Source organism: Trachypithecus francoisi, unplaced genomic scaffold (assembly GCF_009764315.1).
Source record: "Trachypithecus francoisi isolate TF-2019V2 unplaced genomic scaffold, Tfra_2.0 Lachesis_group5, whole genome shotgun sequence".
Taxonomy (NCBI): Eukaryota; Metazoa; Chordata; class Mammalia; order Primates; family Cercopithecidae; genus Trachypithecus; species Trachypithecus francoisi.
The window spans coordinates 5,223,759-5,250,931 of NW_022681470.1; the positions used below are offsets into that span (position 1 = coordinate 5,223,759).

At 38.5% G+C, this 27,173-nt stretch overlaps 1 protein-coding gene across 17 annotated transcripts in view; it reads right to left on the reverse strand.

Annotated features, from left to right (window-relative positions):
• SDCCAG8 (SHH signaling and ciliogenesis regulator SDCCAG8) overlaps positions 1-27,173 on the reverse strand; it is a 251,197-nt gene that overhangs the window by 212,578 nt on the left and 11,446 nt on the right. For 15 of the 17 annotated variants that reach the window (XR_004434333.1, XR_004434329.1, XR_004434327.1 and 12 more), the window contains exons 2-6: positions 25,577-25,729; positions 24,770-24,852; positions 20,609-20,722; positions 9,433-9,558; positions 3,226-3,354 (exon numbers count right to left, since the gene is read on the reverse strand). Coding sequence is in view for 8 of the 17 variants with exons in the window: in XM_033199699.1 (XP_033055590.1) it covers positions 3,226-3,354; positions 9,433-9,558; positions 20,609-20,722; positions 24,770-24,852; positions 25,577-25,729 (605 nt within the window). In the remaining 9 variants the exon portion in view is untranslated. Of the gene's footprint in view, positions 1-3,225; positions 3,355-9,432; positions 9,559-20,608; positions 20,723-24,769; positions 24,853-25,576; positions 25,743-27,173 lie in introns of all 17 variants that reach the window. The other 2 variants (XR_004434332.1, XM_033199700.1) reach the window with 1 other exon arrangement.

The window sequence follows — 27,173 nt, forward strand, 5'->3', positions numbered from 1 at the left end:
CATGGCCGGGCACGGTGGCTCACGCCTGTAATCCCAGCACTTTGGCAGGCCAAGATGGGTGGATCACGAGGTCAGGAGTTCAAGACCAGCCTGGCCAACATAGTGAAACCCCGTCTCTACTAAAAAAAACAAAAATTAGCTGGGTGTGGTGGCAAGCGCCTGTAGTCCCAGCTACTCAGGAGGCTAAGACAGGAGAATTGCTTGAACCTGGGAGGCGGAGGTTGCTATGAGCCAAGACCATGCCATTGCACCCCAGCCTGAGTGAGACTCCGTCTCAAATAATAATAATAATAATAATAATAATTCAAAGAAGACAGAAAAAGAGGTAAAGAGGAATAAATAAGAGATGGGTAAAGAAGCAGCCAAATAGCAAGATGATGTATTTAAACTGAGTTGTATACATAATCACAATAAATGTCAGTGGTCTAGATACCCAAATTAAAAAGCAAATATGGCCAGGCATGGTGGCTCACACCTGTAATCCCAGCACTGTGGGAGGCCGAGGCAGGTGGATCACCTGAGGTTAGGAGTTTGAGACCAGCCTGACCAATATGATGAAACCCTCTTTACTAAAAATACAAAAATTAGCCAAGCATGGTGGCATGTACCTGTAATTCCAGCTAACTGGGAGGCTGAGACAGGAGAATCGCTTGAACCCGGGAGGCAGAGGCTGCAGTGAGCCAAGATTGTGCCGCTGCACTCCAGCCTGGGCAACAAAAGCAAAACTCTGCCTCAGAAAAAAAAAAAAAAAAGCAAATATTGTCAGATTGGATAAAAAGGCAAAACCCAACTATATGCTTTCTATAAAAACCCACTTCAAATAAAACGATACAAATAGGTTAAAAGTGAAAGGAGGGAAAAGATATACCACGCTAACACTAATCAAAAGAAAGTGACATTCAATCAAAATATAAAACTCATGTGTTTTTCTCTATACTGGCAATGAGGGGTTAGAAAATAAAAATTTGGAAAATATGTATCATTTATGATAGCATAAAAAATAAAAAGGAATAATTCTAATTAAAGATGTATGAAACCTTTACTCAGAAGACTATGAAAGGTTATTGACAAAAATTAAAGATGACTCAAATAAGTGGAGTGATAGTTTACAAGGATTAGATAATATCATAAAACATTAATTCTCAAATGACCTATAATTTATAATGTAAAGTCATCTCAATCAAAATCCCAAACTGACTTGATGGCACCACTGCACTCCAGCCTGGGTGACAGAGCAAGACTCCGTCTCAAAAAGAAACAAAAAACAAAAGACAGGAGAAGAGTGTGAAACCAGTCTCGAACGTTAGTTTGACAGAAATTGTGGATGACTTGAGACATTGGTCTTTATCCTACGGGTATTAAATAGCTACTGTAAATTACTCAGAGAAGGAAAAAAAGATATAATTTACTTAGTCTTTCCAATTTTATTTTTTGAAGAAGGGTACTCTTTCCCAAGTAGAACGAAGCTTGGATTAGGGACTAAGACAGGGGAGGGCGACTGGACAGAAAGAACCTTTAGAAAACTAATAACATCTGTGGATGATAACGAGAACCTGAACTATGATTCACTGTATCTTCCCCTGGAACATTCCATTTACAGTGTTAATCTCACACTTTCGTCATTGTTGATCAACTCTGACATGTCACATTTAATGCAAAGAAAACTTCAGGTTACCAAAAGAAGAATAAAGTTATGTTAAATACATCAAAGGATTGAAAAGTATTATTTGGTCTTAAAATAGAATTGTTTTTGACACTTTGGGAAATCAGGACATTCAAAAGCAGCTGTGTGTACAGGGGAATTTAGAAAGTCACAGTATGCCTAGGAAAGATACACACTCAGAAACAATGTGAGAAGACCGTAAGCTTTCACCTATGGCTGATCCCTAGGCTCAGAGCAAGCCTGGTTAAATGGGAAACGAATGTCCCAGCACAGAGCCAATCTGAAAACACTGGGAGAGGTGGGCTGTTCTCTCTCTCTCTCTCTCCCCCTCGCCTCCACCTTTGGAGGGGAGTGGGGGGTATTTGTTTTCAGCTCTGGGAATTCAAGGAAATCTCAGTCAAACATTAGCTGAACATGAGCTAATAGAATGCAGACTTCAATAATCACACATGACATGGAATAGTCTTCACAAAAATCGTTTGAAAAAGTCTCAAAACAAAAGGACTACAACAGCCTTCAATAGTAAAATAAGACAGCAAATCCTAGGAAAGAAGGAGTTAAAGATTTCCAGAGTAATCACATGATAGTGAAATGCTCAATTTCAACAACAAAATAACAAGGAATACAAGGAAACAGGAAAACATGCTCACTCAAAGGAATGGGATAAGCTGACAGAAACTATGCTTGAGAAACCACAGACATCAGACTTACTGGGAAAGACTTTTAAATGACTGTCTTAAATACACTCAAAAAGCCAAGAGACAAACATGGACAAACAACTAAAGAAAATCAGGAAAACACATTATAAAAAGAAACCAAACAAATTCTGGAGCTAAGAAGTATAATAACTGAAATAAAAAATTTACTAAAGCTGTTAAAGAGCAGATTTGAGTAGGCAGAAAAAAGAATCGGTGAACTTTAAGAAATGACAATTAAAATGATCAAGTCTGAGGAGCAGAAAGAAAAAAGAATGAATAACCATTTGATCCAATAAGTCTATTTCTGGGTATATACTTAAAATAATTGAAACAAGGTCTCAAACAGATACTCGTTCACAGCAGAAATACTCATAACAGTCAAAAGATAGAAACAATCCCAATGTCAGTCAATAGATGAATGGATAAAGTTTGGTAATATACATACAATGGAATATTATTCAGTCTTGAAAAGAAATTTTGACACATGCTACAACAAAAAGAACCTTGAAAATATTATGCTAAGGGAAATAAGCCAGATACAAAAAGACAAGTATTATTTAATTCCACTTATGTCAGGTATCTGAAATAGGCAAATTTATAAAGACAGAAAGTTGAATAGAGGTTACCAGGTAAGGGAATGGAGATATTGTTTAATAGGTACAGAGTTTTTGTTTGAGATGATCAAAAACTTCTGAAAATGGATAATGTTATGATTAACATTATGAACGTAGTTATTGCAGATAAACTGTACATTTAAAATGGTTATAATGGTAAATATTGTTATATATATTTTACCAGAATAAAAAAAAGTACAAAAGAGAAAAAGAAAAAAGATGTATAAGAGAAAAGCACCCAAATACTCACCAGGTCTAGCTGCTCACCAGCAGATGCAGCTTTGCCAATATCTGCATTGTCATGGGAAAATGGTCTTTTGGCAGTTTCACCCGCCCCAGAATCTTCACCTGTTGCAATCCAAGAATTCTGCATGTTTCCCTAAAACAAAATGTGCCAGTAATTGCAACTGAATTCAACTTTAAATAAACATGCATACTTACCAATAGAATACCAATTCTTACCTATGATGAAAAGAAAAAGCATATGCTTATGCTTCTACACTACAGGATCTCCATGGTGATGAGTATCTTTTTGTATGCTAATAAGATGACTGGTGGCTAAAGTCCATGATTAGAAGACTAGAACTTGTAGCCCCACTCTCCCACCTCAAGAGGGGAAAGAACTGGAGATTGACTTAATCACCAACAGCCAGTGATTTAACCAATCATGCCTATGTAATAAAACCTCCATAAAAATCCTATATGATGAAGTTCAGAGAATTTCTGCATTTGCGAATGCATCCACATGCCAAGAGGGTGGCGTACCCAAACTCCACAGACAAAAGCTCTTCTACTTGGGACCAGCCTGGACCTTGCCCTGTGTGCCTCTTCAATTGGCTGTTCACTTATATCCTTTATATAATACTAAACCAGTAACAGCAAGCAGAGTGTTTCCCTGAATTTTGCGAGCCATTATAGCAAATTATCACAAATTATTGTAGGAACCCCCGATTTACAAACAAATCAGACAGAATTGTGGATAACCAAGAGACCTACTATTTGCAGTTGGTATCTAAAGTAGCAGGTAGTCATGTGGGACTGAGCCCTTTACCTGTGGGTCTGATACTAACTGTGTAGTGAGTGTCAGAATTGAATTGAATCACTGGACACCTAGTTGGTATCTACAGAGAAATGGAGAATGGCCAGATGTAGGAGACAACAGTCCCAAACATTTGGTGTCAGAAGCATTATGAGAAAAAGAAACAGTTTTTTCCCTTTAATGTCCTATATTATTATGATCTTCTGCCTTTCCAGATAAATATTTATCTTTAGTAAAAAGAAACAGTGCATGTGCGGTGATAAACAGAGTTGACATGCAGCCTGCATGCCAGGGATTCAGAAAGGAAGAAGAGTAGGCACTCTGACAAACCACAGAAATGTGTACTATCCCAAGGAAGCAGCCGCTACTCAATTCCAGTCAATCACTGCCATGTGGGAGTGAAAATTTGTATTACCAGATATCTGGTCCTTCATATGAAACATTATTAAATACTGGCTCAAAATTTATCAAACAAACCAAACATGCCTGAGTTGAATTTAGTGTACTAGTTGCAACCTCTGTCACCCTCTCAACATTCAATGTAGTAAGCAGCCCAACGATCTGGGGAATTTATGTGCACAAGAAGGATTAAAATACTTACATTAATTTAATCCAACAAATAATTATTGAACACTTGCTAAGGGCCAAAGGATATGGTAGTAGTCACAAGAGAGGACAGGTCCCCAAACACTGAACTATACTGCAGTGTCACATCATGCTAGAATGTGGTAAACTACATTCACCTAAAGTAGTACTCTGAATTCTATTTCATATTCTTCTGGAAGTTCAGTTTAGTGCAAACATTTGTGCAACACCTATGGTGTTCAGACACTGTGCTAAGAGCTTGGAGGACAAAAATGAGCAACATCAATCTTAGCTCCAAGGAGTTTACAGTCTAATAAGGGAGACACACAGCTAGGCAGGTCCTTTCGATGTAATAATGTGAGTGCTAGGCTAAAGGTGTGCACAGGGGCCTCTGCCAAAACACAGGAGGGATACTAAGGGCACCCAGAAATCCAAGGAAGGTTTTCTAGAAAAAAATTGACACTGGTGTGATACCTTGAAGGATGAGTAAGGGTAAGCTAGATGGAAAGGGCATTCTAAAAAGAGAGAACCTCATGACAAATGTCACGGGGTATAGAATAGCATGGTGCCTGCAGGGGGGTCTTAGACAATTCAACATTACTAGAGGTCAAAATATAAGGTGATGAATGTCAGAAGATGAAGAATCAAGCAAGGGACTTGAGAGTATACCACACCATGGAATGAGTCTGCACTAGATTCTCCAGGTAGGGCCAAATCCCCTAAGATATTATTGCATTTAAAGTTGTTTTTGAGATCAATGAAGGAGGGTGGTACTAATGTTCTACGGAGAAATTGGAGGAAGCATGGAGACCACAGATTGCTGACTTACGATATAAAATATTATCATTCTTTGGAAAGAAGTGCTAGTCTAATGGATATTTTGTTCTTTCACAGATAGCTTTAAAAAACTTGAATGCTACTTAACTAAGATTTTTTTTTTAAATCTAAGTACGTTAAATCCCTGAAGATCATTCAGGACCTTAGATTTCCTAACTGGGCGGGGTGGGGGGTGGTGGTAAGAGAGGGGATGGAAACAAACATGAAAAAAAATTGGCCCAGAAATTTTCTCCTTAAAAAAAAATTCTAGATCTTTAAAGGAGGACACATGACAAAATGTCAAATAAATAACATGTTTTTGTATTACTGTGATTTTGTGAACTCTAGAGAAAAGCTTTCCATGAGGAAATATTTTATGAGAAGGAAAAGTGATGAAAAATCACGACAGCAATGAAATATACTTTGATTGGCTTGCTTCTTTAACTTCCAGGTCAAAAACTAGACCAAAAGTTGAAAGTCTTGCAGGCTACCATCCAGGTCCAGGGCTACAAGCAGGAGACAATAAAAAGGAGGTTCTTCTCTTTTCTGCCAGGGAAAACTTCTATCCTCTGCAAACAAAGATGGTTTGGTTCACTGTCGACGAGCTCTTCCTAATTTACACAGAAAACCCGTATAATTTAAGGCTCTACTGGGTGCATTTAGAGATTTAGACAGTCCTGGGTTTGAGTCCCTGCTTTGCCATTATCTAGCTCTGTGACATTAGGCCAATTACTTAGGTTACTTAACAGTTGTGTACCTTAATTTATTCCTCTGAAAACAGAGATAATAACACCCGCCTTGTGTGGCTACTGCAAATCTGAAGTAATATAATGTAAATAAAGTGTTTGATGTAGTGCCTGGCATATTATAACTACGTAGTCAACAATAAACGTTAGTTATCACTGTACGTGATGGTTAATACTGACTGTCAACTTGATTGGATTGAAGGATGCAAAGGACAGATCCTGGGTGTGTCTGTGAGGGTGCTGCCAAAGGAGATGAACATTTGAGTCAGTGGGCTGGGGAAGGCAGACCCACTCTTTTTTTTTTTTTTTTTGAGGCGGAGTCTCGCTCTGTCGCCCGGACTGGAGTGCAGTGGCCGGATCTCAGCTCACTGCAAGCTCCGTCTCCCAGGTTTACGCCATTCTCCTGCCTCAGCCTCCCGAGTAGCTGGGACTACAGGCGCCCGCCACCTCGCACGGCTAGTTTTTGTATTTTTAGTAGAGATGGGGTTTCACCGTGTTAGCCAGGATGGTCTCGATCTCCTGACCTCGTGATCCGCCCGTCTCGGCCTCCCAAAGTGCTGGGATTACAGGCTTGAGCCACCGCGCCCGGCCGGCAGACCCACTCTTAATCTGGGTGAGCACCATCTAATCAGCTGCCAGCAAATATAAAGCAGGCAGAAAAACGGGAAAAGGCTGGACTGGCTTAGCCTCCCAGCCTACATCTTTCTCCCGTGCTGGATGCTTCCTGTCCTTGTACATCAGACTCCAGGTTCTTCAGCTTTGCGACTCGGACTGGCTTCCCTTGCTCCTCAGCTTGCAGACGGCCTATTGTGGGACTTTGTGATTGTGTGAGTTAATACTACTTAGTAAACTCCCCTTTAACATATCTATCCTATTAGTTCTGTCCTTTGAGAGAACCCTGACTAATACACCATATAAAGGTTTCAATTATCTTTTTTAAAAGGCATTATGAAACACTGAAAATCTATGCTGAAATCAGCAAATTTCAATACAGCAAGGAAGATTTAGCATCAATATTTTAATTGACTCATTACAAAAACCCCATCCCCCTAAAAGAAAGTATTTCTTGACTTTTTTTATATTTAAGATATCCTAAACACTTTTATTCATGTTATAACTTCTGCCACAGCACAAGGCACATGTTGCTGAAATGTCTTGTTTCTTGTTCGTCTTGTTTTTATTGAGGCAAGGTCTCACTCACTGTTGCCCAGGCTGGAGTGCAGTGGCGTGATCAGGGCTCACTGCAGCCTTGACCTCCTGGGATCCTTTGACCTCAGTCTCCAAAGTAGCTGGGACCACAGGTGTGCACCAGCATGCTCGGCTAATTTTTTTATTTTTTATTTTTAGAGAGATGGAGTCTCACTATGTTGCCCAGGCTGGTCTGGAACTCTTGGGCTCAAGTGATCCATCCACTCACATGATCATCCTTCCAAACTGCTGAAATTACATGCATAAGACGCTGTATCTGGCCTTGAAATGTTTCAATTCACTTACACAGGTCAAATGAGGGGGTAACAATTCAACAACAACAAATAACAGGAGACTAACATTAAAATAGATATCAAGGTCATCTGGCATATCTGCAGTAATCATTTCAATATCTGCATTACATTTAGCTCACATGAATGTTTAAAAAAACAACAAAACCTCTCTAAAACCTTATCGAAGCTTCCTATGATTCTGACTGTAGCTTTGTTTAGCACATTTTCTTTGCTCATGCTGCATGGCATGTGTGCTCTTACCATCATTTCCTTCCCCTTTTGCATTACTCATTTCTCTTGCCCTCTGATTCACTCGTCTGCCTAATTTCCTTTCTCACTTCACTTCCCTTTCTTCCACTTCTTGGCCGTTATATAAATACTGAAGACTATGAATAATTGAATCACTGCTTGCTAAGTGACTACATATTTGGAAGAAAAGCAAATGAATATTTTTAAAATCAGCTACTTCTAAGTATTTTATATATGGTGATATCTTCTTCAAATTGACATTAAAATAATAAGCAACTAAGATGGAATTTTTACCATTAATAATTATATAAATCTTCAGGAAACAGTTATATAGTGAGGAGAAAAGAATTGATCACAAACTTAAATGCAATTGCAGAGAATTAAACTGAAATACTAATTAGCCCACTTCATTTATCAGAGTTAATACACTCCTATACTTCTCAATAGCAGACTCTAACATATACAACTCCAGGATTAAAACCAAGCTATCAATTCAGGTTAAAAAAAAAAAAAAAAAAAAAGACTTCAAAAATGAAAATTAGAGGATATCTCAATAAAACATCAAGACTTTCATGGTTTCTTAACAGCTGATTTACTAATGACGACAAAGTCAAAACCACCAAAGTAAACTGCAAAGTGAAGCTGGAATAGGCAAGCATGAAAACTTCCGCATGGGAAGTTGCATTTGTCTCAAAAAGCAGAAGAAGCTGTGACTATATCTTACAGAAAAACAGTTTTAAAAAGTTTAAGACAAAAGTACTCTGATAAGTCATAAGAAAGTGGTTTAAGCACTATTTAAAAGTCACCACAGTAATTCTCTGTCACAGAATTATAGGGATAATCTGACCCAACGTTCTTCAAACTCTGGGCCACTGACACTAGAATCACTTAGGCAACTTGATAAAAGTTTAGATTCCCAGGAGCCAACCAGACCAAGTGAATCAGACTCACAGGGCCTGGAGTCCAGGAATTTGTATTGAAAACTCCTGGTATACGATAATCTTCTCAAAATAACAATAAAGAAATAAAGGACATATGGGATTAAGCTATATAAAGCCTTCTAAAATTACTTGCTAAGCACCACCCTTCTTAGGGACAATGGGAAGACTAACGTTTTGATTCTTGGACCCTAAGGCCAATGTTCTTTCTGCTATATCATGCTGCTAATTAGACTTACCAGATTTCAGATATTAAGGACAATTTAGAGAAATCCAGCAGAAATCTAAGCTAAGGTTCTGAATGGTTTCTAGACTTAGCAAAGTCCTTCCTGTATAACACATTTCCTGCTTTCAGACTTGCTCTTTCCATATGGTAAGGCAGAAATGGTATGCTCAGGAAACCGTAGCAAACATTACGAGATCATTTCATTTGAGAATTCATTCTACCACAGTGAAATTTGATATTTGAGGTCTCAAACAAATACCAACATAGTACTTTGGCCACACTTCAAGGAGAAAAACTAAGCAGCTAAGAAGGCGGGACAGAGGGCAGAAGGGAATATTCACACTAAAATAAAATGTATGATTTAAAAGAATGCTCACAGATGCATCCAGAAGTGTTTGTTCCCTTAGTATCTCCTCCTGTCTTTGAGATTTCAGCTCTTGCTGGAGGCTTTCCTTTTCAAGCACAACTGCTTGTATTTTATTTTTCAATCCAGAGAGTTCCTCCTATAATAAGCAACACCAAATACATTAAGCATTATTAAGCAGTGTTTTTATTTGTTGATTAGAGGACCCAGCATGATATAAAGTATGGAAGACTTGTGTTCTCCTTTTCCTGAAATATAATTGTATTTACACAAACAAGACAACCTAAACGTTAGCTAGATACCAAAGAGAAGGCTAAGGTAATGCGCCTGCTGGTGGCATATCACAAAAGTGTGTCGTTTCTGACAATTTCCTTTTCTCCAAGGAATCGAGGCTCAAAGAAAAGCCTTAATTAAAAGAGTTATCCAAGAGATTTTAAAGAAGTAGACTCTGAAAAATGAGTTAAGACATATTATTACTAATGATCAAATACCATCAACCTGCTAAAAACTGATGGAAGATTAAATAGAGGGAGGCTTTGAGTCAGAAAGGCATAGACAGGCGTGATGATTACCTATGAAATGGTAGCCAGATAGTAGAGAATTATAGTAAAACATTTCATGGAGAATTCTGAAAGAGTATTTCCTTGGCCTCACAGGATGTAATGTAAAGAATTAACAAATCAATAACAATTAAAATTACAGGATGTAACATAAGAAATTACAGGTCAACAATAATTAGAATAGCTATTGAGTGGACCTCAGTTGCTGGAAAAACAATAACATCAATATATCAATCATATAATACTTAACCTAATATTCATTACTAGTGTAATCACAAGCTATCGTACAACATGTGAAAATTCTCTCAATTATTATTATTTTTAAACCCAAAGCTATAATAAAAAGCTGAAATTAAAAAAATATTGTGGACTTTCAATTTTCAGTCTGGAATGTAATGAGCTTGGAACAGCTCACTCCCATCTTCACAACAGCAAAAACGTTGAACAAACTGGAAATCAACAACTCTTCTTAGATTCATCAGATAATTGAAGTCACAGGGAAAACTGCTGCCCCAAAATTGAAGAGATGGGTGGTTGCTGAGACACAGAATTTACAGGAGGAAATCAGAAACCTCTGGAGGAGGTAGAAAATCTAAACCATAATTGATGACTTGCTGGAAGCTCAGTGTCAACAAGTTTGAGAGTTAAAAATTCCGGGCTGGGCGCAGTGGCTTATGGCTATAATCCCAGCACTTTGGGAGGCCAAGGTGGGCGGATTACGAGGTCAGGGGTTCAAGACCAGCCTGGCCAATATGGTGAAACCCCATCTCTACTAAAAATACAAAAATTAGCCAGGTGTGGTAGCACACGCCTGTAGTCCCAGCCACTCGGGAGGCTGAGGTAGGAGAATCGCTTGATCCTGGGAGGCCAAGGTTTCAGTGAGCCGAGATCACGCCACTGCACTCCAGCCTGGGTGACAGAGCGAGACTCTGTCACAAAATAAATAAATAAATAAATTCCAGGAAGACCCAGTCATAGGAGGACTGCCCTGCTTCCCCAATTTTATCTCCAGGACACTACCAGGTTTTCACAGTAAAAACTAGAGAAAAATCCCCTTATGCAACCTAAAGGAAAAAGAAAAGCAGCCAGTTTGAAATACGCTCGGCACGTTGTGTTCCTTGTAACAGGCCTGACTCAAGGGAAACGGCTTTACCAGAGCCGAACTGACTGGAGGGCTGCTGTCACCTAACCGGCCTAAACAAAGAGGAATCCAGCTCCAGCCCCCTCTTGCATTCAGTGTGGGAGAAGGGGCTTCCGGCTTCCTCTAGCTGTCCTGTCTACCTTAAAGGGCAGGGGAGACTGAGAAGCACTTGTGAATGTCACAGCCCAAGGCAAAGGCTTATTAAAAGACTCAGATCTATTCATAGGCCTGTTGAACATTTCCCTCTACTCCCACATCTAACGACCACATCACTAGGGCTCCTGTATATTAACAGCGAAATTCAACAGAAAGAACTGCATATCTCAGACTATATTTAGGAAGAATTCACTAGGGTAATGAAGAGGCAACAGAAGAGACAAGACCAGGACACGGAAGGAAATTTTAGCCTCTGACATGTATAGTGACAGCAAACACAGCCTAGCTTTTAGCCAGATAAACATAAAAGCTCATGCTAAAGGCCTACTTATCTCAGTTCCTTTAGTTCCTTTTACCAAATATGTCATGTCCAGCATTCATCAAACAATTACAAGACATGCTAAAAGACTGAAACACAGTTTGAAAGGATTTAACAAGCATCAGAAACAGTCTCAGATAAGGCAGAGATGTTAAAATTATCAGACCAGGAATTTAAAATAATTATAATTAAGGCCGGGCATGGTGGCTCATGCCTGTAATCCCAAGCACTTTAGGAGGCCAAGGTGGGAGGATCACCTGACCAAGGTGTTCGAGACCAGCCTGACCATCATAGTGAAACCCCACCTCTACTAACAATGCAAAAAAAAATTAGCCAGGGGTGGTGGTGCAGGCATGTAATCCCAGCTACTTGGGAGGCTGAGGCAGGAGAATCACTTGAACCCAGGAGACAGAGGTTGCAGAGAGCCGAGATCACGCCACTGCACTTGAGCCTGGGTGACAGAGTACGACTCTGTCTCTAAATAAATAAATAAATAAATAAATAAAATAATTATGGTTACTATGCTAAGGTCTCTAATAGAGAAAACAGACTATATGCAAGAACAGCAGAGTAATATAAGTGGAGAGATGGAAATTCTATGAAAAAGATGAAAAGAAAATGCTCAAAATAAAAAAACTATTAATAGACGTGAAGAATGCCTTTGAAAGGCTCATCAGTAGATTGGACGTAGCTGAGGAATGCATTAGTAAACTTTTAAGAATTGTGAAGAAGAATTTCCAAAAAAGAAATGCAATAAGGAAAAAATCTAAAGACAGAAAAATTATACAAGAACTACAGTACAATTACAAATGGTATAATAAATACATACATACAACAGGAACACAAAAAAGGAAAGAAAGGAAAAGAAGAAATATTTCAGTCAATAATGACTGAAAAATTTCCTGAATTAATGACAGACACCAAACCACAGATCTAGGAAGCTCACAGAACACCAAGCAAGATAAATACCCCCACAAAATACACTGAAGAATATCATATTCATACTGCAGAAAATCAAAGACAAAGAGAAAAATCTTAAAACAAGCCAAAGTAAACAAACAAACAAAACCCAAAAATCAGTCCGGGCGCGGTGGTTCATGCCTCTATTCCCAGCATACAGGGAATGTATGCCTTGGGACGCCAAGGCAGGCAGATCACATGAGGGTCAGGAGTTCAAGACCAGCCTGGCTAACATGGTGAAACCCTGTCTCTACTAAAAATACAAAAATTAGCCAGGCATGGTGGTGGGCACCTGTAATCCCAGCTATTCAGGAGGCTGAGGCATGAGAATTGCTTGAACTCAGGAGGCCGAGATTGCAGTGAGCCGAGACCTCGCCATTACACTCCAGCCTGTGTGACAGAGCAAGACTCAGTCTCAAATAAATAATAATAATAATAAAACAAAAATCAAACAAATAAAAAAACAAAAACCTTACCTATAAAGAAGGAAGGATAAGAATTACCTGGGAATACTTTTCAGAAGCCATACAAACAGGAAGAGAATAAAATGAATCTAATATTTAAAGTGTTAAAAAAAAAAAAAACCCACCAATTTAGAATTCTGGATTCAGCAAGATTAACCTTCAAAAGAGAAAGAAAAATATTTTCTTAGACCAACAAGAATTGATGGAATTTATTGCTAGCATATATGCATCGCAAGAAATGTTTTAAAAAGTTCTTCAGGGCCGGGCGCGGTGGCTCAAGCCTGTAATCCCAGCACTTTGGGAGGCCGAGACGGGCGGATCACGAGGTCAGGAGATCGAGACCATCCTGGCTAACACGGTGAAACCCCATCTCTACTAAAAATACAAAAACTAGCCGTGCGAGGTGGCGGGCGCCTGTAGTCCCAGCTACTCGGGAGGCTGAGGCAGGAGAATGGCGTAAACCTGGGAGACGGAGCTTGCGGTGAGCTGAGATCCGGCCACTGCACTCCAGTCCGGGCGACAGAGCGAGACTCCGCCTCAAAAAAAAAAAAAAAGTTCTTCAGAAAGGAGAAAAGATGATAAGGTGAGAAACTGCCATCTACATAAAGAAAAAAAGAGTATTAAAGAAGGAGTAAGTGGATAGAAAATATTTTCTTATTAATTAATTTGACAGATGACACTTTGTGTTCAACATCATAATTGCAATAGTGTTTGTAGTAATTGTAGTTTATGGATAACTGAAATTAATGACAGAAATGTTATAAAGGATGAGAGAGGGCTTGGGAATTCTGTCATAAGGAATTTGTACTATTCAAGAAGTGGCACAGGGGTACTTGAAAGTAAAGTTAGTTATAAATATTTACTGCAAACTCTAAGGCAACCAGTAAAGAAAAAAAAAGACGAAGAAGTACAGTTGATCAACTGATATGTTAAGACAAGAAAAAAATGCAATCATACAAAAATTAGCTGGTTGTGGTGGCTCACGCCTGTAGTCCTAGCTACTAGGAAGGCTGAGGCACAAGAATTGATTGAACCCAGGAGGCAGAGGTTGCAGTGGGCCAAGATGGTGTCACTGAACTCCAGTCTGGGCGACTGAGAGAGACTCTGTCTCCAAAAATAAAAAATAAAATGCAATCATATAAAATGCTTAATCAAAGTTACAGAAGGGACAGGTACAGTGGCTCACACCTGGTAAGTGCAGCACTTTGGAAGGCTGAGGTGGGAAGATCACTTGAGGTCAGGAGTTTGACACCAGCCTGGGCAACATAGTGAGACTCCATCTCTGCAAAAAACATAAAAATTAGCCAGGTATAGTGGCGCAAGTCTGTAGTCCTAGCCACTCGGCAGGGAGGAGGTGGGAGGACTGCTTGAGCCCAAGAGTTCTAGGCTATAGTGAGCTTTGATTACGTCACTGCCTAGGTAACAGGGCAAGGCTCTATCTCTTTAAAAAAAAAAAAAAAAGCCAGAGAAGACAGAAAAAGAGTGAAAATTTTTTAAAGAAACAAAAAATAAAGACAATGAAAATAATAGTAACAAATATGTTATACATTGATCCAATCATAACAATAATCTCTTTAAATATAATGGTCTGAATATACCAAGTAAAAGATAGAGACTATCAGAGTGGTTAAAAAAAGAAGAACAACAAACTGTATGTTGTCTACAAGAAGCCTATAATAGCCAGGCAAGGTGGCTCACATCTGTAATGCCATTACTTGTGAGGCTAAGGCTGGAAGATCCCTTGAGCCCAGGAGTTCAAGACCAGCCTGAGCAATATAGTGAGACCCCATCTCTAACCAAAAAAAGAAAAAGAAAGAAAAAAACCTCAGAACAAAAAAAGAAGCCAACTATAAATACAAAGACACAGATAGATTAAAAATAAATGAATGAAAAAAATATCATGTTAACACTAATCAATAGAAAGTTGGAGTAGCAATATCAATTTTAGACAAAGCAGATTTCAGACCAATGAAAATGATCAGGGATACAGGGGATATAGCGGTATATTACATAATGATAAAGAGGTCAATTCACCAAGAAGACGTAACAATCTTAATGCATATGTGCTTAATAAAAGGGTATCAAAATGTATGAGGCAAAGGAAAACAGATGAATCCACTCTTACAGTTGGAAATTTCAACATCCCCTGTCAGAAATGATAAAAATCACAAAGGACACAATTGAAAGGAACACCAGCATCAATCAACTGGATCTAACTGACATTTATAGACTACTTCATTCAGGAACAGCAGTACACACGTTTTCTTCAGGCTCACACAGAACATTCATCCAGGCAGACTACAATGTACAAACCTTCACAAATTTAAAGGAATAGGAAGGTATGTGGTCAGACAACAATGGAATTAAACCAGAAATCAGTAACAGAACGACAGCTGGGAAACTCCCCAAATGCCTGATGATGACACAACCCTCTTCTAAATGACACACACAAATCCAAGACGCATCAAAATCCACTTAGAAATATTTTCAACTAAGTAAAAATTAAAATACAACTGATAAAAAGCTATATACTTATTAAAAGGATGCAGCAAAAGGAGTGCAAAAAAATTAGAAAAGAAGAAAGACTTCAAATAAAGAATCTAAGCTTCTACTTTAGAAGTTGGAAAACCAACAGCAAATTAATTCCAGAGTAAGCAGAAAAGAACATATAGTAAAAATCAGAGAGAAAAAATCAATGAAATTAAAAATAGAAAATCATTAGAGAAAAACAACAAAATCAAAAGTTGGGTCTTTGAAAAGATGAATAACATTGATAAGACTCTATACAAGTTAACTAAGAAAAAAAAAGAGAAAATACCAATTAGATTCTATCATATACTAAGATCAGAAGTGAAAACGGGGCTATCACTACTGATCCCATGAACATTAAAAGGATAATAAAGAAACGTTTAAAAAACAGGTTACAAAGAAATACTATGAACAACTCCATGATCATGAATTTAGTCACCCTAGATGAAACGCACCAATTCTTTATAAGACACAATCCATGAAAACTCACAGAGGGAAGAACAGATAATCTGAATAAGCCTATATTTATCAAGAAAATTAAATCAACAATTAGCAACCTTTCAAAACAGAAAGCACCAGGTCCAGATAAGTTCACTAGTTAATTGTACCAAATATTTAAGAAAGAAATTATACCAAATATCTATAACATATTTCATAAAATTCAAGAGGAAGTATTTGCTAACTTATTTTATGAGGCCAGCATTAACCTAATACCCGAACCAAGTGAAAACAAGTGGAAAATTACAGATCAATATCTCTAATGAACGTAGATGAAAAAATCCTTAACAAAATACTGGCAAATCAAATCCAACAATGTAAAAAAGAATTATACAACAGGATAAAGTAAGATTTATTCTAATTACACAACATTGGTTCGACATTTGAGGATCAGTTAATGTCACATCAACAATGTAGAGAAGAAAAATCATAATTTTAACCGTAGATGCAGGAAAAGCATTTGACAAAATGCAGCGGCCATCTATGATAAACACAGATGGTCCCTGACTTGTGATGGTTTGACTTATGATTTTTTTGACTTTATTATGCTGCAAAAGCAATATGCATTCAGTAGAAACCATAATTCAAGTTTCAAATTTTGGTATTTTCCCAAGCTAGCAATATGCAGTATAATAATCTCCCATGATGCCGGGCAGCAGCAGTGGCAGTGAGCTGTAGCTCCCAGTCAGCCGTGCAATCACAGGCGTAAACAACCAATATTCTATAGTATACTAAATGCATTTTCAACTTACAATGAGTTTATCAGGACACAATCCCATTGTAAGCCGAGAGGCATCTATACTCTCAGTAACTAGGAATAGAGGGAAACACTCTCAACTTGATAAAGAACATCTACAAATAACCTATAGCTAACATACTTTATGGTAAGAAAGTAGTTTCCCACTAAGATCAAGAACAAGGCAAAGATGGCCCCTCTCACAACCATTCAATATCATTCCAAAAGTCTTAGCTAATGCAATAAGACAATTAAAAAAATAAAATCTGGCTGGGCACATTTGCTAAAGCCTATAATCTCAACACCTTGGGAAGCCCACGCAGGAGGACTGTTTGAGCCCAGGAGTTCAAGACCAGCCTGGGCAACATGATGAGACCTCAACTCTACAAAAAGTAATAATAATAAAACAATAGCCAAGCATGGTGGTGTGCATCTGTGGTCCCAGCCACCAGGGAGGCTGGGGTAGAAGGATCACTTGAGCCCAAGATGTCAAGGCTACAGTGAGCCATGATCATGCCACTGCCCTCCAGCCTGTACAACAGAGCAAGACCCTATCTCAAAAAAATTAATTAATAAAAATAAATGAAAAATGTAAAAAACACAAAATCTAAACATATTGGAAAGGAGAAAATAACATTGTCTTTGTTTGCAGATAATATGCTTGTCGATGAGGAAAATCCCAAAGAATCAACAAAAAATGCTGGAACTAATAAGTGACTTATACCAAGGTTGCAGAATACAAGGTCAATATACAAAGTCAATTGTTTTCTTCTATATTAGCAATAAATCATTGGAATTTGAAATTAAATACATAATACCATTTACACTAAAAAATAAAATAGGTGGGCCGGGCGCGGTGGCTCAAGCCTGTAATCCCAGCACTTTGGGAGGCCGAGACGGGCGGATCACGAGGTCAGGAGATCGAGACCATCCTGGCTAACACGGTGAAACCCCGTCTCTACTAAAAATACAAAAACTAGCCGGGCGAGGTGGCGGGCGCCTGTAGTCCCAGCTACTCGGGAGGCTGAGGCAGGAGAATGGCGTAAACCCGGGAGGCGGAGCTTGCAGTGAGCTGAGATCTGGCCACTGCACTCCAGTCCGGGCGACAGAGCGAGACTCTGCCTCAAAAAAAAATAAAATAAAATAAAATAAAATAAAATAGGTGGCTGGGCACAGTTGCTCTTGCCTGTAATCCCAGCACTTTGGGAGGCCGAGGCGGGTGGATCATGAGGTCAGGAGTTCGAGACCAACCTGGCCAACATAGTGAAACCCCATCTCTACTAAAAATACAAAAATTAGCCAGGTGTGGTGGCACATGCCTGTAGTCCCACCTACTTGGGAGGCTGAGGCAGAAGAATTGTTTGAACCCGGGAGGCAGAGGTTGTAGTGAGCCAAGACTGCACCATTGCACTCCAGCCTGGGTGACAGAGCAAGACTGTGTCTCAAAAATAAAATAAAATAAAAGAGGTATAAATCTCACAAAATTTGTAGAAGATCTATTTGAGGAAAACCACAACACTGATTAAAGTAATCAAAGACGATCTAAGTAAATAGAGATATTCCATGTTCATGGATAGGAATATTCAATAGTATCAAAATGCCAGTTATTCCCAACTTGATCAATAGATCCAACACAATTCCAATCCAAATCCTATTTTGTGGATATCAACAAACTGATTCTAAAGTTTACCGGGAGACACAAAAGTCCGGGAATACTCATTAAAATATTGAAGGAGAACAAAATTGGAGTCCTGATATTACCCAACTTCAAGACTTAATATAAAGCTACACTAATCAAGATAGAGTGATACTGGCAAAAGAATTGACAAGTAAATCAATGGAACAGGATAGCCCAGAAATAGACCCCAAAATATGGACAACTGTCCTTCAAACATGATCTGAATGTAAAATAAACAATTATAAAATACCTAGAAGAAGAAAGGAGAAAATATAGTGAACTTGGATTTGGTAACAAATTTTTAAATGCAAAGTTAAAAGTACAATCTATGAAAGAAAAAATTGGTAAGTTAAATTTCATTAAAATTAAAAATTTCTGCTCATTGAAAGACACTGTTAAGAGAAGTAAACACCAAGTCAAAGACTGGGAAAAAATACTTGAAAAAGACATATCTGATAAAGGATTGGCATCCAAAATACAGTAAGAATTGTTAAAACTCAACAATAAGAAAACAAACAACCTGATTTTAAAAATGGGTGAACGACCTGAACAGACACCTCACTCAAAGATGTGATATAGGTGGAATATAGGCACATGAAAAGATGCTCAGCGTCATTTGTGATCAGGAAATTGAAACTAAAACAGCAATGAGGTTCCACTACACATCTATTAGAACAGTTAAACTGTAAAACACTGACAACACCAAATGCTAATGAGGATATGGAGAACAATGAGAACTCTTGGACACAGGAAGGGGAACATCACACACTGGGGCCTGCTGTGGGGTGGGGGGAGGGGGAGAGATAGCATTAGGAGATATACCTAATGTAAATGACGAGTTAATGGCTGCAGCACGCCAACATGGCTCATGTATACATATGGAAAAAACCTGCACGTTGTGCACATGTACCCTACAGCATAAAGTATAATTTTAAAAATTGAAAAAAAAAAAAAAAGACCGGTTCAAGATCTCTCACTCCCATAAAAACATTCCCAAAGACATTAGCTTTTCCTAACTTTCTTCTCTTATTATAATTATAGCTTATACCAAGAAGTAAAGGCCTCTACTATATTCTCTAATGTGCTGCTTATGGTGTTAATAAGGAATAGTTCTGTCTTCTCAAGTAGATGGTAAATACATTCTGCTTTATATCTTTCAAGTTTTATCCACAACATCTTAGGGATTAATAGAGCCTTGTTAATGAAATAGTTCCTAGGATATTATTTCAGCTTTACTGGTAATCCAAGACCACCTGTATATTAATGACTGTGTCCTCCAAGAACAAACAGGAAATTACATATTAAGATCAGAAACTCCCTGGTAAAATCAGGACAGTGAAACATCTAAAGCCTCCTTAAGTTACACACTGGCCTTGCATCATCTTAAAATGTCAACAATATAATACATAATATCATATACTATATATAAAAACATGATACAAGAGATATCAGTAATTCCTATAAAAATATCATACAATGTAATACACTGAAACTAGAAAGAAAGAAAGAGGGAGGGAGAGAAAGAAACAGAAAGAAAAGAAGTAAAATACGACATACTTTGGGGAGATGAAAAGGCTCTATGAGCATTAATGACATTAGTAAACTGCACACAGTTGAGCATATAACCCTCTAGTGTCACAAGCTATATATGATGTGCTTCGTTTCTCGATCACTACTGTCAGTACCCTATGAACATTCTCATTCAAAGTCAAAGTAAGAGCCTTAATACTGACAGTGGAGAAGAACTGGTCTTGCCAGTTTAGAATCCTTGATTGTTGTACCCCTGCCCCAATAGGTTGACAAGTGTGGGAGAATGATTGCTATTTGTATTCCAAAGCATTTGCCATTTGCTGGGTTACAGCAAGTGGGGTGAGAAGGAAAACTTCTGAAATATGAGAGCATATTATGAAATCATTAGACATAGTAATGAACTACTGGGAAATCAAGCAATCAGAAATGGTACGGTCAAGAGCATCATTCCCAAGTCTGACAAGTTCTTGTGACACATCAGTCCCTCAATCATGTAAGAATAGCAATTGTCAATGGATTGCTACAAACATGAAGATTTATAGCAGCAAATTTGTATACAATATATAGTTAATATAAGCTTTAATTTATTTAGTTTTAAATTCTTAATGAGAAACTTACCTTGCAGAACTTAACTTCTGCCTCTAAATGATGAATATATTGAGATTGGTCATTAATAATAGGAACAAGGTTGTGCATAGTAGGCATATTGGTTTCCTCATGTTCCAATGACCTCTATGACAAAAATAAATAAATAAATAAATAAATAAATAAATAATTTTTAAAAAGCCAAATTAAGCATGTTTGGATTTAGCAAAGAATCAGTTGTTACCTTCTCCATACTCAGTTGTGCACTGATGTGATATAAACATATAATTGATCACAATGTAGCTTACAGTCTTGATATAGTTTGGATCCTTATCCCCGAAATGCAGCCCCCAGCATCGGAGGTGGGGCCTGGTGGGAGGTGTTTAGGTCATGATGAATGGACGAATACCTCAGTGCTGGTGCTATCCTCATGATAATGAGTTCTTGCTCTGAGTTTTGTTGAGATCTGGTTGTTTAAAAGAATGTGACACCTCTCCTCACTTCTTGCTCTGGCTCTCACCACATGAAATGCCTGTTCCCCTTCCACCTTCCACCATGACTGAAAGTTTCCTGAGGCCCTCATCAGAATAAGATGCCAGTCCCACACTTCCCATACAGCCTGCAGAGCCCTGCTCCCCTTCCACCTTCCACCATGGCTGAAAGTCTCCTGAGGCCCTTACCAGAATGAGATGCCAGTCCCACACTTCCCATACAGCCTGCAGAGCCCTGCTCCCCTTCCACCTTCCACCACGGCTGAAAGTCTCCTGAGGCCCTTACCAGAATGAGATGCCAGTCCCACACTTCCCATACAGCCTGCAGAATCCTGAGGCCCTCACCAGAATGAGATGCCAGTTCCACACTCCCTGTACAGCCTGCAGAACCATGAGCTGATTAAACCTCTTTTTCAGATAAATGACCCAGCTTCAGGTATTTATTTATAGCAACACGAGAATGGACTAACACAAATACTTGCTTCTCTATCTTATAAATTCCACAAATACACAAGATTCACGGACGTGAATATCATTTTGTTTTTTAAGATGGATGGTGAAAGTGGTTATAAAAAGCACATATAGTGAATAGAAAAATGCTGGGGTAGCAGTAGTATAACTGGCTTGGAATGAACTATTTTAACAAATTGGAAAAACAACATTCCATTCAGTAATGCTGAGATACAAGGGACAACTCTCTCCAAGAAACTGCCATGGAAGAGGATTTGCTAGCTAAAACTGCAGCAGCTCCGTGAGGGAGAGATTCTTTAGGAACTGTTTGATGCCAAGCCTGTGTCAATGCGATAAAATTCCATCTCAAAAAGGATACATTAGCAAAACATAGTTTTTGATTTTTGACTCTAGTATTGAAGGCAATTCAAGCGTATGCTGTTCTGGAGCATAGAACCTCCAAGAGTAGAGCCCTAAAGTAGTTTTACTACTTTTTTCGTTGAGGGGATCCAACGAAGAGATTTCAAAAAAACACTAATGTTATTTTAGCTCTGTAGCATTCCTGGAACTTACTGTTAATGTATATCTTACCTTATCTTAAAGTGACTGTGATATAGTTTGTAAAATCATATACACATCACATGATTTTTTTTAAAAGGATGAGGAGGCCGGGCGCGGTGGCTCAAGCCTGTAATCCCAGCACTTTGGGAGGCCGAGATGGGTGGATCACGAGGTCAGGAGATCGAGACCATCCTGGCTAACACGGTGAAACCCCGTCTCTACTAAAAAATACCAAAAACTAGCCGGGCGAGGTGGCGGGCGCCTGTAGTCCCAGCTACTCAGGAGGCTGAGGCAGGAGAATGGCGTGAACCCGGGAGGCGGAGCTTGCAGTGAGCTGAGATCCGGCCACTGCACTCCAGCCTGGGTGACAGAGCGAGACTCCGTCTCAAAAAAATAAATAAATAAATAAATAAATAAATAAATAAATAAATAAAAGGATGAGGAAATCAGGAAAAGGGAAAACAAGGGTCACCCAGTTAAACAAACCCAGAGGAAAGCTTGAAATGAGACACAGTGTCTCTTTCTCAGCACAGCAGAAATTTTAAATGACAACCAAGCACCAGCTACCATGGCAGAATAAAATTAAACAGAGCTCTGCTTTTTGGTGTATTGAAGATATTTAAAAGCCAAAGTAACTCTAATTAAATGAATTATCTGTCATGAGTAGAAATCAAACAGTCAGAATCATCCTCCATTAATAGAAATAGGTTCAGAAGGTAGGCAAATATAAATTACTACTATGAGTATACAGGAGGAAGTCAATGTGAAAAATAAAAAGCTCAAGCTAATATTGTATGAAAAATGTTCACATGAAATCATTTGTGTCTCCTTTGAAGGGCTTTAGTTTGGATATCTACATTTTAAGACAGTAAGTAATAACTTCTTTTCCATCTCAACAGTGCCTCAGTTTTACTCTCAATATATGCATGTATTTCTAATATGCTATACTGGCTATGAAAGTGCATCCTAAAAGCGAATTATTACTATTACGGTTTATAATTATTACATGTAGACTGTATACATTTAGAGTCTAAGTTCCATTCTTTTACACAGCTCCATATAAATAGACTTGCATATTTTAAAGTGTACTCTGTATGTACTAAACTGATTCTCTTAATGAAGGTCTTCCTGCCTGTCTGGATTCAATAAGCTCCATAATATCACTTGCTCAGGCTTTAACAAACAAATAAGCATGTCTGAGCATTCAACAGAAAAAGCAACTGCATCTAGGTAGACTTAAAAGCATTCCACCAGTGTGTGCTTAACAGCATGCTAGAAACCAGATGTCAATAGTAATAAATTCATTAAATAATGAGATGTTTTATTAAAATTATAAAATCTATATCTATAAATATTGAATATGCATATGAAGTACATTTCTCTAAAGTGGGAATTAAGCTTAAAAGTTTGTGTCAGCCTGGAATGAAGTGTTCGTATGGGAGTGATATTCTGACATTTCAGTGGTGAAGAAAAGAAAGTGACATGTCTCCATACTTTTCAGTATATAGGCATTGCACTGAACTATAAAACACATTGAAAATGTGAGGGTGCTGCTATGACATGTTATGTTTGTGTAACACTTCCTAGGTTTATAAAGAATTTTAAGTATGTAATCTTATCTTGCCATTCCAAAAACTCCATGAGACAGGCACAATATCCTAGAGAGTATGTGATAGACCTTAGATAGAATTAAGCCCTTGACTATTATTTTGGCCACTTAAATCTGGTCCAGGGTTCTTTCACTCACATCTATCTCAGCCTTTGGCATATAAAATGCTTTAATCAGGAATAATATATTCTGTCAAAGCAATAAAAAAACAGCCTCAGAAGAAATACAGCACCACTTCTTATATATCATACAATTTTATAACCATATATCTTAACATATAGAAGAATATTACATATTGAAACGTATTATTTTGAGGCTGGGTGCAGTGGCTCACGCCAGCACTTTGGAAGGCCAAGGCAGGAGGATTACCTGAGGTTCAGAGTTTGAGACCAGCCTAGCTAATATGGTGAAACCCCATCTCTACTAAAAACACAAAAAATTAGCCTGGTGTGGTAGTGCACATCCGTAATCCCAACTACTAGGGAGGCTGAGGCAGGAGAATCGCTTGAAGCGGGGAGGCAGAGGTTGTAGTGAGCCAAGATCATGCCACTGTACTCCAGCCTGAGTGACAGAATAAGACTCCATCTCAAAAAATTAACTAATTAAAAACAAAATGTATTATTTTGACATTCAAAATTTTAAAATATTATAAAGGCGGGCTACAATTATAATTAAGTAACTTCTAAAAATGATGGATGATAGATATGGCCCTCTAAAAAAGAAATTACTAAAATCATTACTTTATCTTTTACATATATTCTCCTTTGACTTATATAATTTATATTAATTTATTATATATTATATATTTGTATTACATATTTTGCTAACAGTTGCAAAATAAATTTTCCAAACTATTCCCTTGCTCCCATTTTCCAAGTGAATAATAAATTAAAAACATCAAGATTCCCTCTGCCATGGAAATCTATTTTTTCAGTCAAAATCATTAGAGGGAAGAGAATTACTTTTAATGATTTTCACTATTAGCATGCCATGCTTAAATTTTTTCTGCAACATGTACTACAAAATGACACAGTACAGTAAAACATAGGAATGATTTGTCAAGTTGGAAAAGTTGATACTTACCAAAGGGGACATTTTTCTTCTTGATGGAGATACTTCATTTTCCTTATCTGCTTGTCGGCGCAACAAATCTTTGAGCTGATTAACTATAGAGCAAAAGCAGAGGGTTTATTAACCTTATTTGAGATCCATGGTTTCTTACCACCCATCCATCTTTCCAACTAATAAAAATTGCTGAGATATATATTATGCATCAAGAATTCTGCTATTAACTGGGGATACAAAGACCAACATCAGAAAAAAAAAAAAAGAATTTCTACCCCTTAAGTGCTAAGAATCTAGCAAGGAAGAGAGAGACACTGATATAAAATAAGTTTGTAGGTAGACCTAGAGCTGTGCACAGTGCTACAAGAAGAGGAAGCACCTAACTGTGCTTGTTTTCACAGAGAAGATAACACTGCAAGGATGAACAGGAAGGAGTTCACCAAGCAGAAAAGGATAAGAAAAATTCCAATTAGAAGGCACTGCACATGTCAAAGCATAAAAGCATAGTGAGGAGGTCATTATAACTAGAATATGAGTTGTGAGATGGATGATTAGCATGAGAAGTATACAAAGATGAGCTGAAGAGGCAGGTTGGAGCTATCTTAGGAAAACACTGTTATTTTGTAATTAAGAATTTCGGACTTTAGCCTATAGGCATTGGGAAGTCAAAGGAAAAAAAGATAAAGCAAGGGAATTAAATTATCTGATTTGTGTTTCAGGAATAACATCATAGCAGCAGAACGAAGAATGAAAGGACCTATTATTCTATGGAGTTTAAAAAATTCACTATGCATCGTTCAGGCTAGAACTGACTTTCATACTCACCAGCAGGGCTCTGTTGTAATTCGGGCCAGGCTGTCCTGGCATCCTCATTTCCCACACTGGTGCTAAAAGAAAGATTTGGTGCATCTTCTCCAATAGTGACATCACCTTCTTTCAGGGCACATTTCAGTTGGTGAATGCTTCTACTGGCACGTTCTGCAAGAACAACCTGATGAAAGTTAGGGCCAGTGAAATCTGGGTGACCAAACGGACACTTGCTCAAGAAGGCAGTTTTTAAAGGTGAAATCATTATTTCTCATACTTTATGGAAAAAATGCAGAGTTCTGTTTCTAGCTTGCTGAGGGATGTGCCAGAGATGGTGAGAGAAGATTAACTTCATGGTGTAGAGGTAGGACTTGATGATCTTTAAGGTCCCTATCACTGTAGCAGTTGATTTCACTACATATAGCACCACCAGCAAGGAGTATGAAATGACAGAACTCTTCCCACCAGCTCCCATTAAACAATAACTTGCTAAGGGAAGTGCTCTCCTTCCCCTCATGCCTGACTCCTCTACCAACCTGGAGACAGAGGAGGACGGGAGGAGCAGTGGGGAGGTGGGAAGAGCCAGCAAGAGGGACTGCATCACACCCAGTTCCAACCTAGGGAAGCCTCATTGTCCCTGGGGACAGGAAATCCCTCCCCCATCAAGAGACATCCACATGTCGGGCTTAGTCTTGATCAAAATTTGCATAGCTGAGGTGCTTATAGTTGCAGCCCGGGTAGTACAGCTCTTCCTATATACTGCTGGCTAACCACACCTCACAGATTCTTGGTTAGTACAACTGACCACCCCCAGAACACACAAAAACTATCTAAAATGAAGCATTTTTAAGGTATATTACTGTGATAGTTCATCTCTAAAAATAGCCTCCAAGGGGTTGCAGTGAGCCAAGATCACACCACTGCACTCCAGCCTGGCAACAGAGTGAGACTCTGTTTCAAAAAACAACAACAACAACAAAAAAAACAGCCTCCAAGGAACCCAGCCTCATTCCCTTGTTGTCTTCTAATCTGAAACTGACGGGGCCTGTAATCTGCATTAACCAATAGAATGCAATAAAAGTCACACCATGTCAGACCCAAGCCTCGTCTTTAAAAGGACTGGCAGCTCCTGCTTCCTCTTGGAATGTTTGCTTTTGGGAGCCCTAAGCCGCTATGTAAGATACCTGGCTACCCTGCTGGAGAGACCTGGGAAGAGCATACGTGGAGAGGAAACGAGAGGCCCTGAGACCGCATGAAGAAAGAGAAAAGCCCTCCCCGCACGCACCCCGCTGCCCCCACTCCGACAGCCCAGTCCTCCGGAGGACTCTAGTACCAGAGGCCCTTTAACTGCAATGGCATGAAAGAGACCTGATTCATTACCAACCATGTATGAAAATATATCCATAAACATCTATTCTGTAGGACCTTGGAAAAGAGTTTCCATTTTCTCCAAGTGCATTGATTTCAAAGTTTGGAACAGAAACAAAAGCAATGTTAGTCCTTAATAGAAAAAAAAAATCTCCATGTTACACAATATCTAATACAGTTTCTTTACTTACAGCAACTCATTTTCTACTTTGATAAAAGAAAACATGTATCTCAGGTCAGGGTTCGA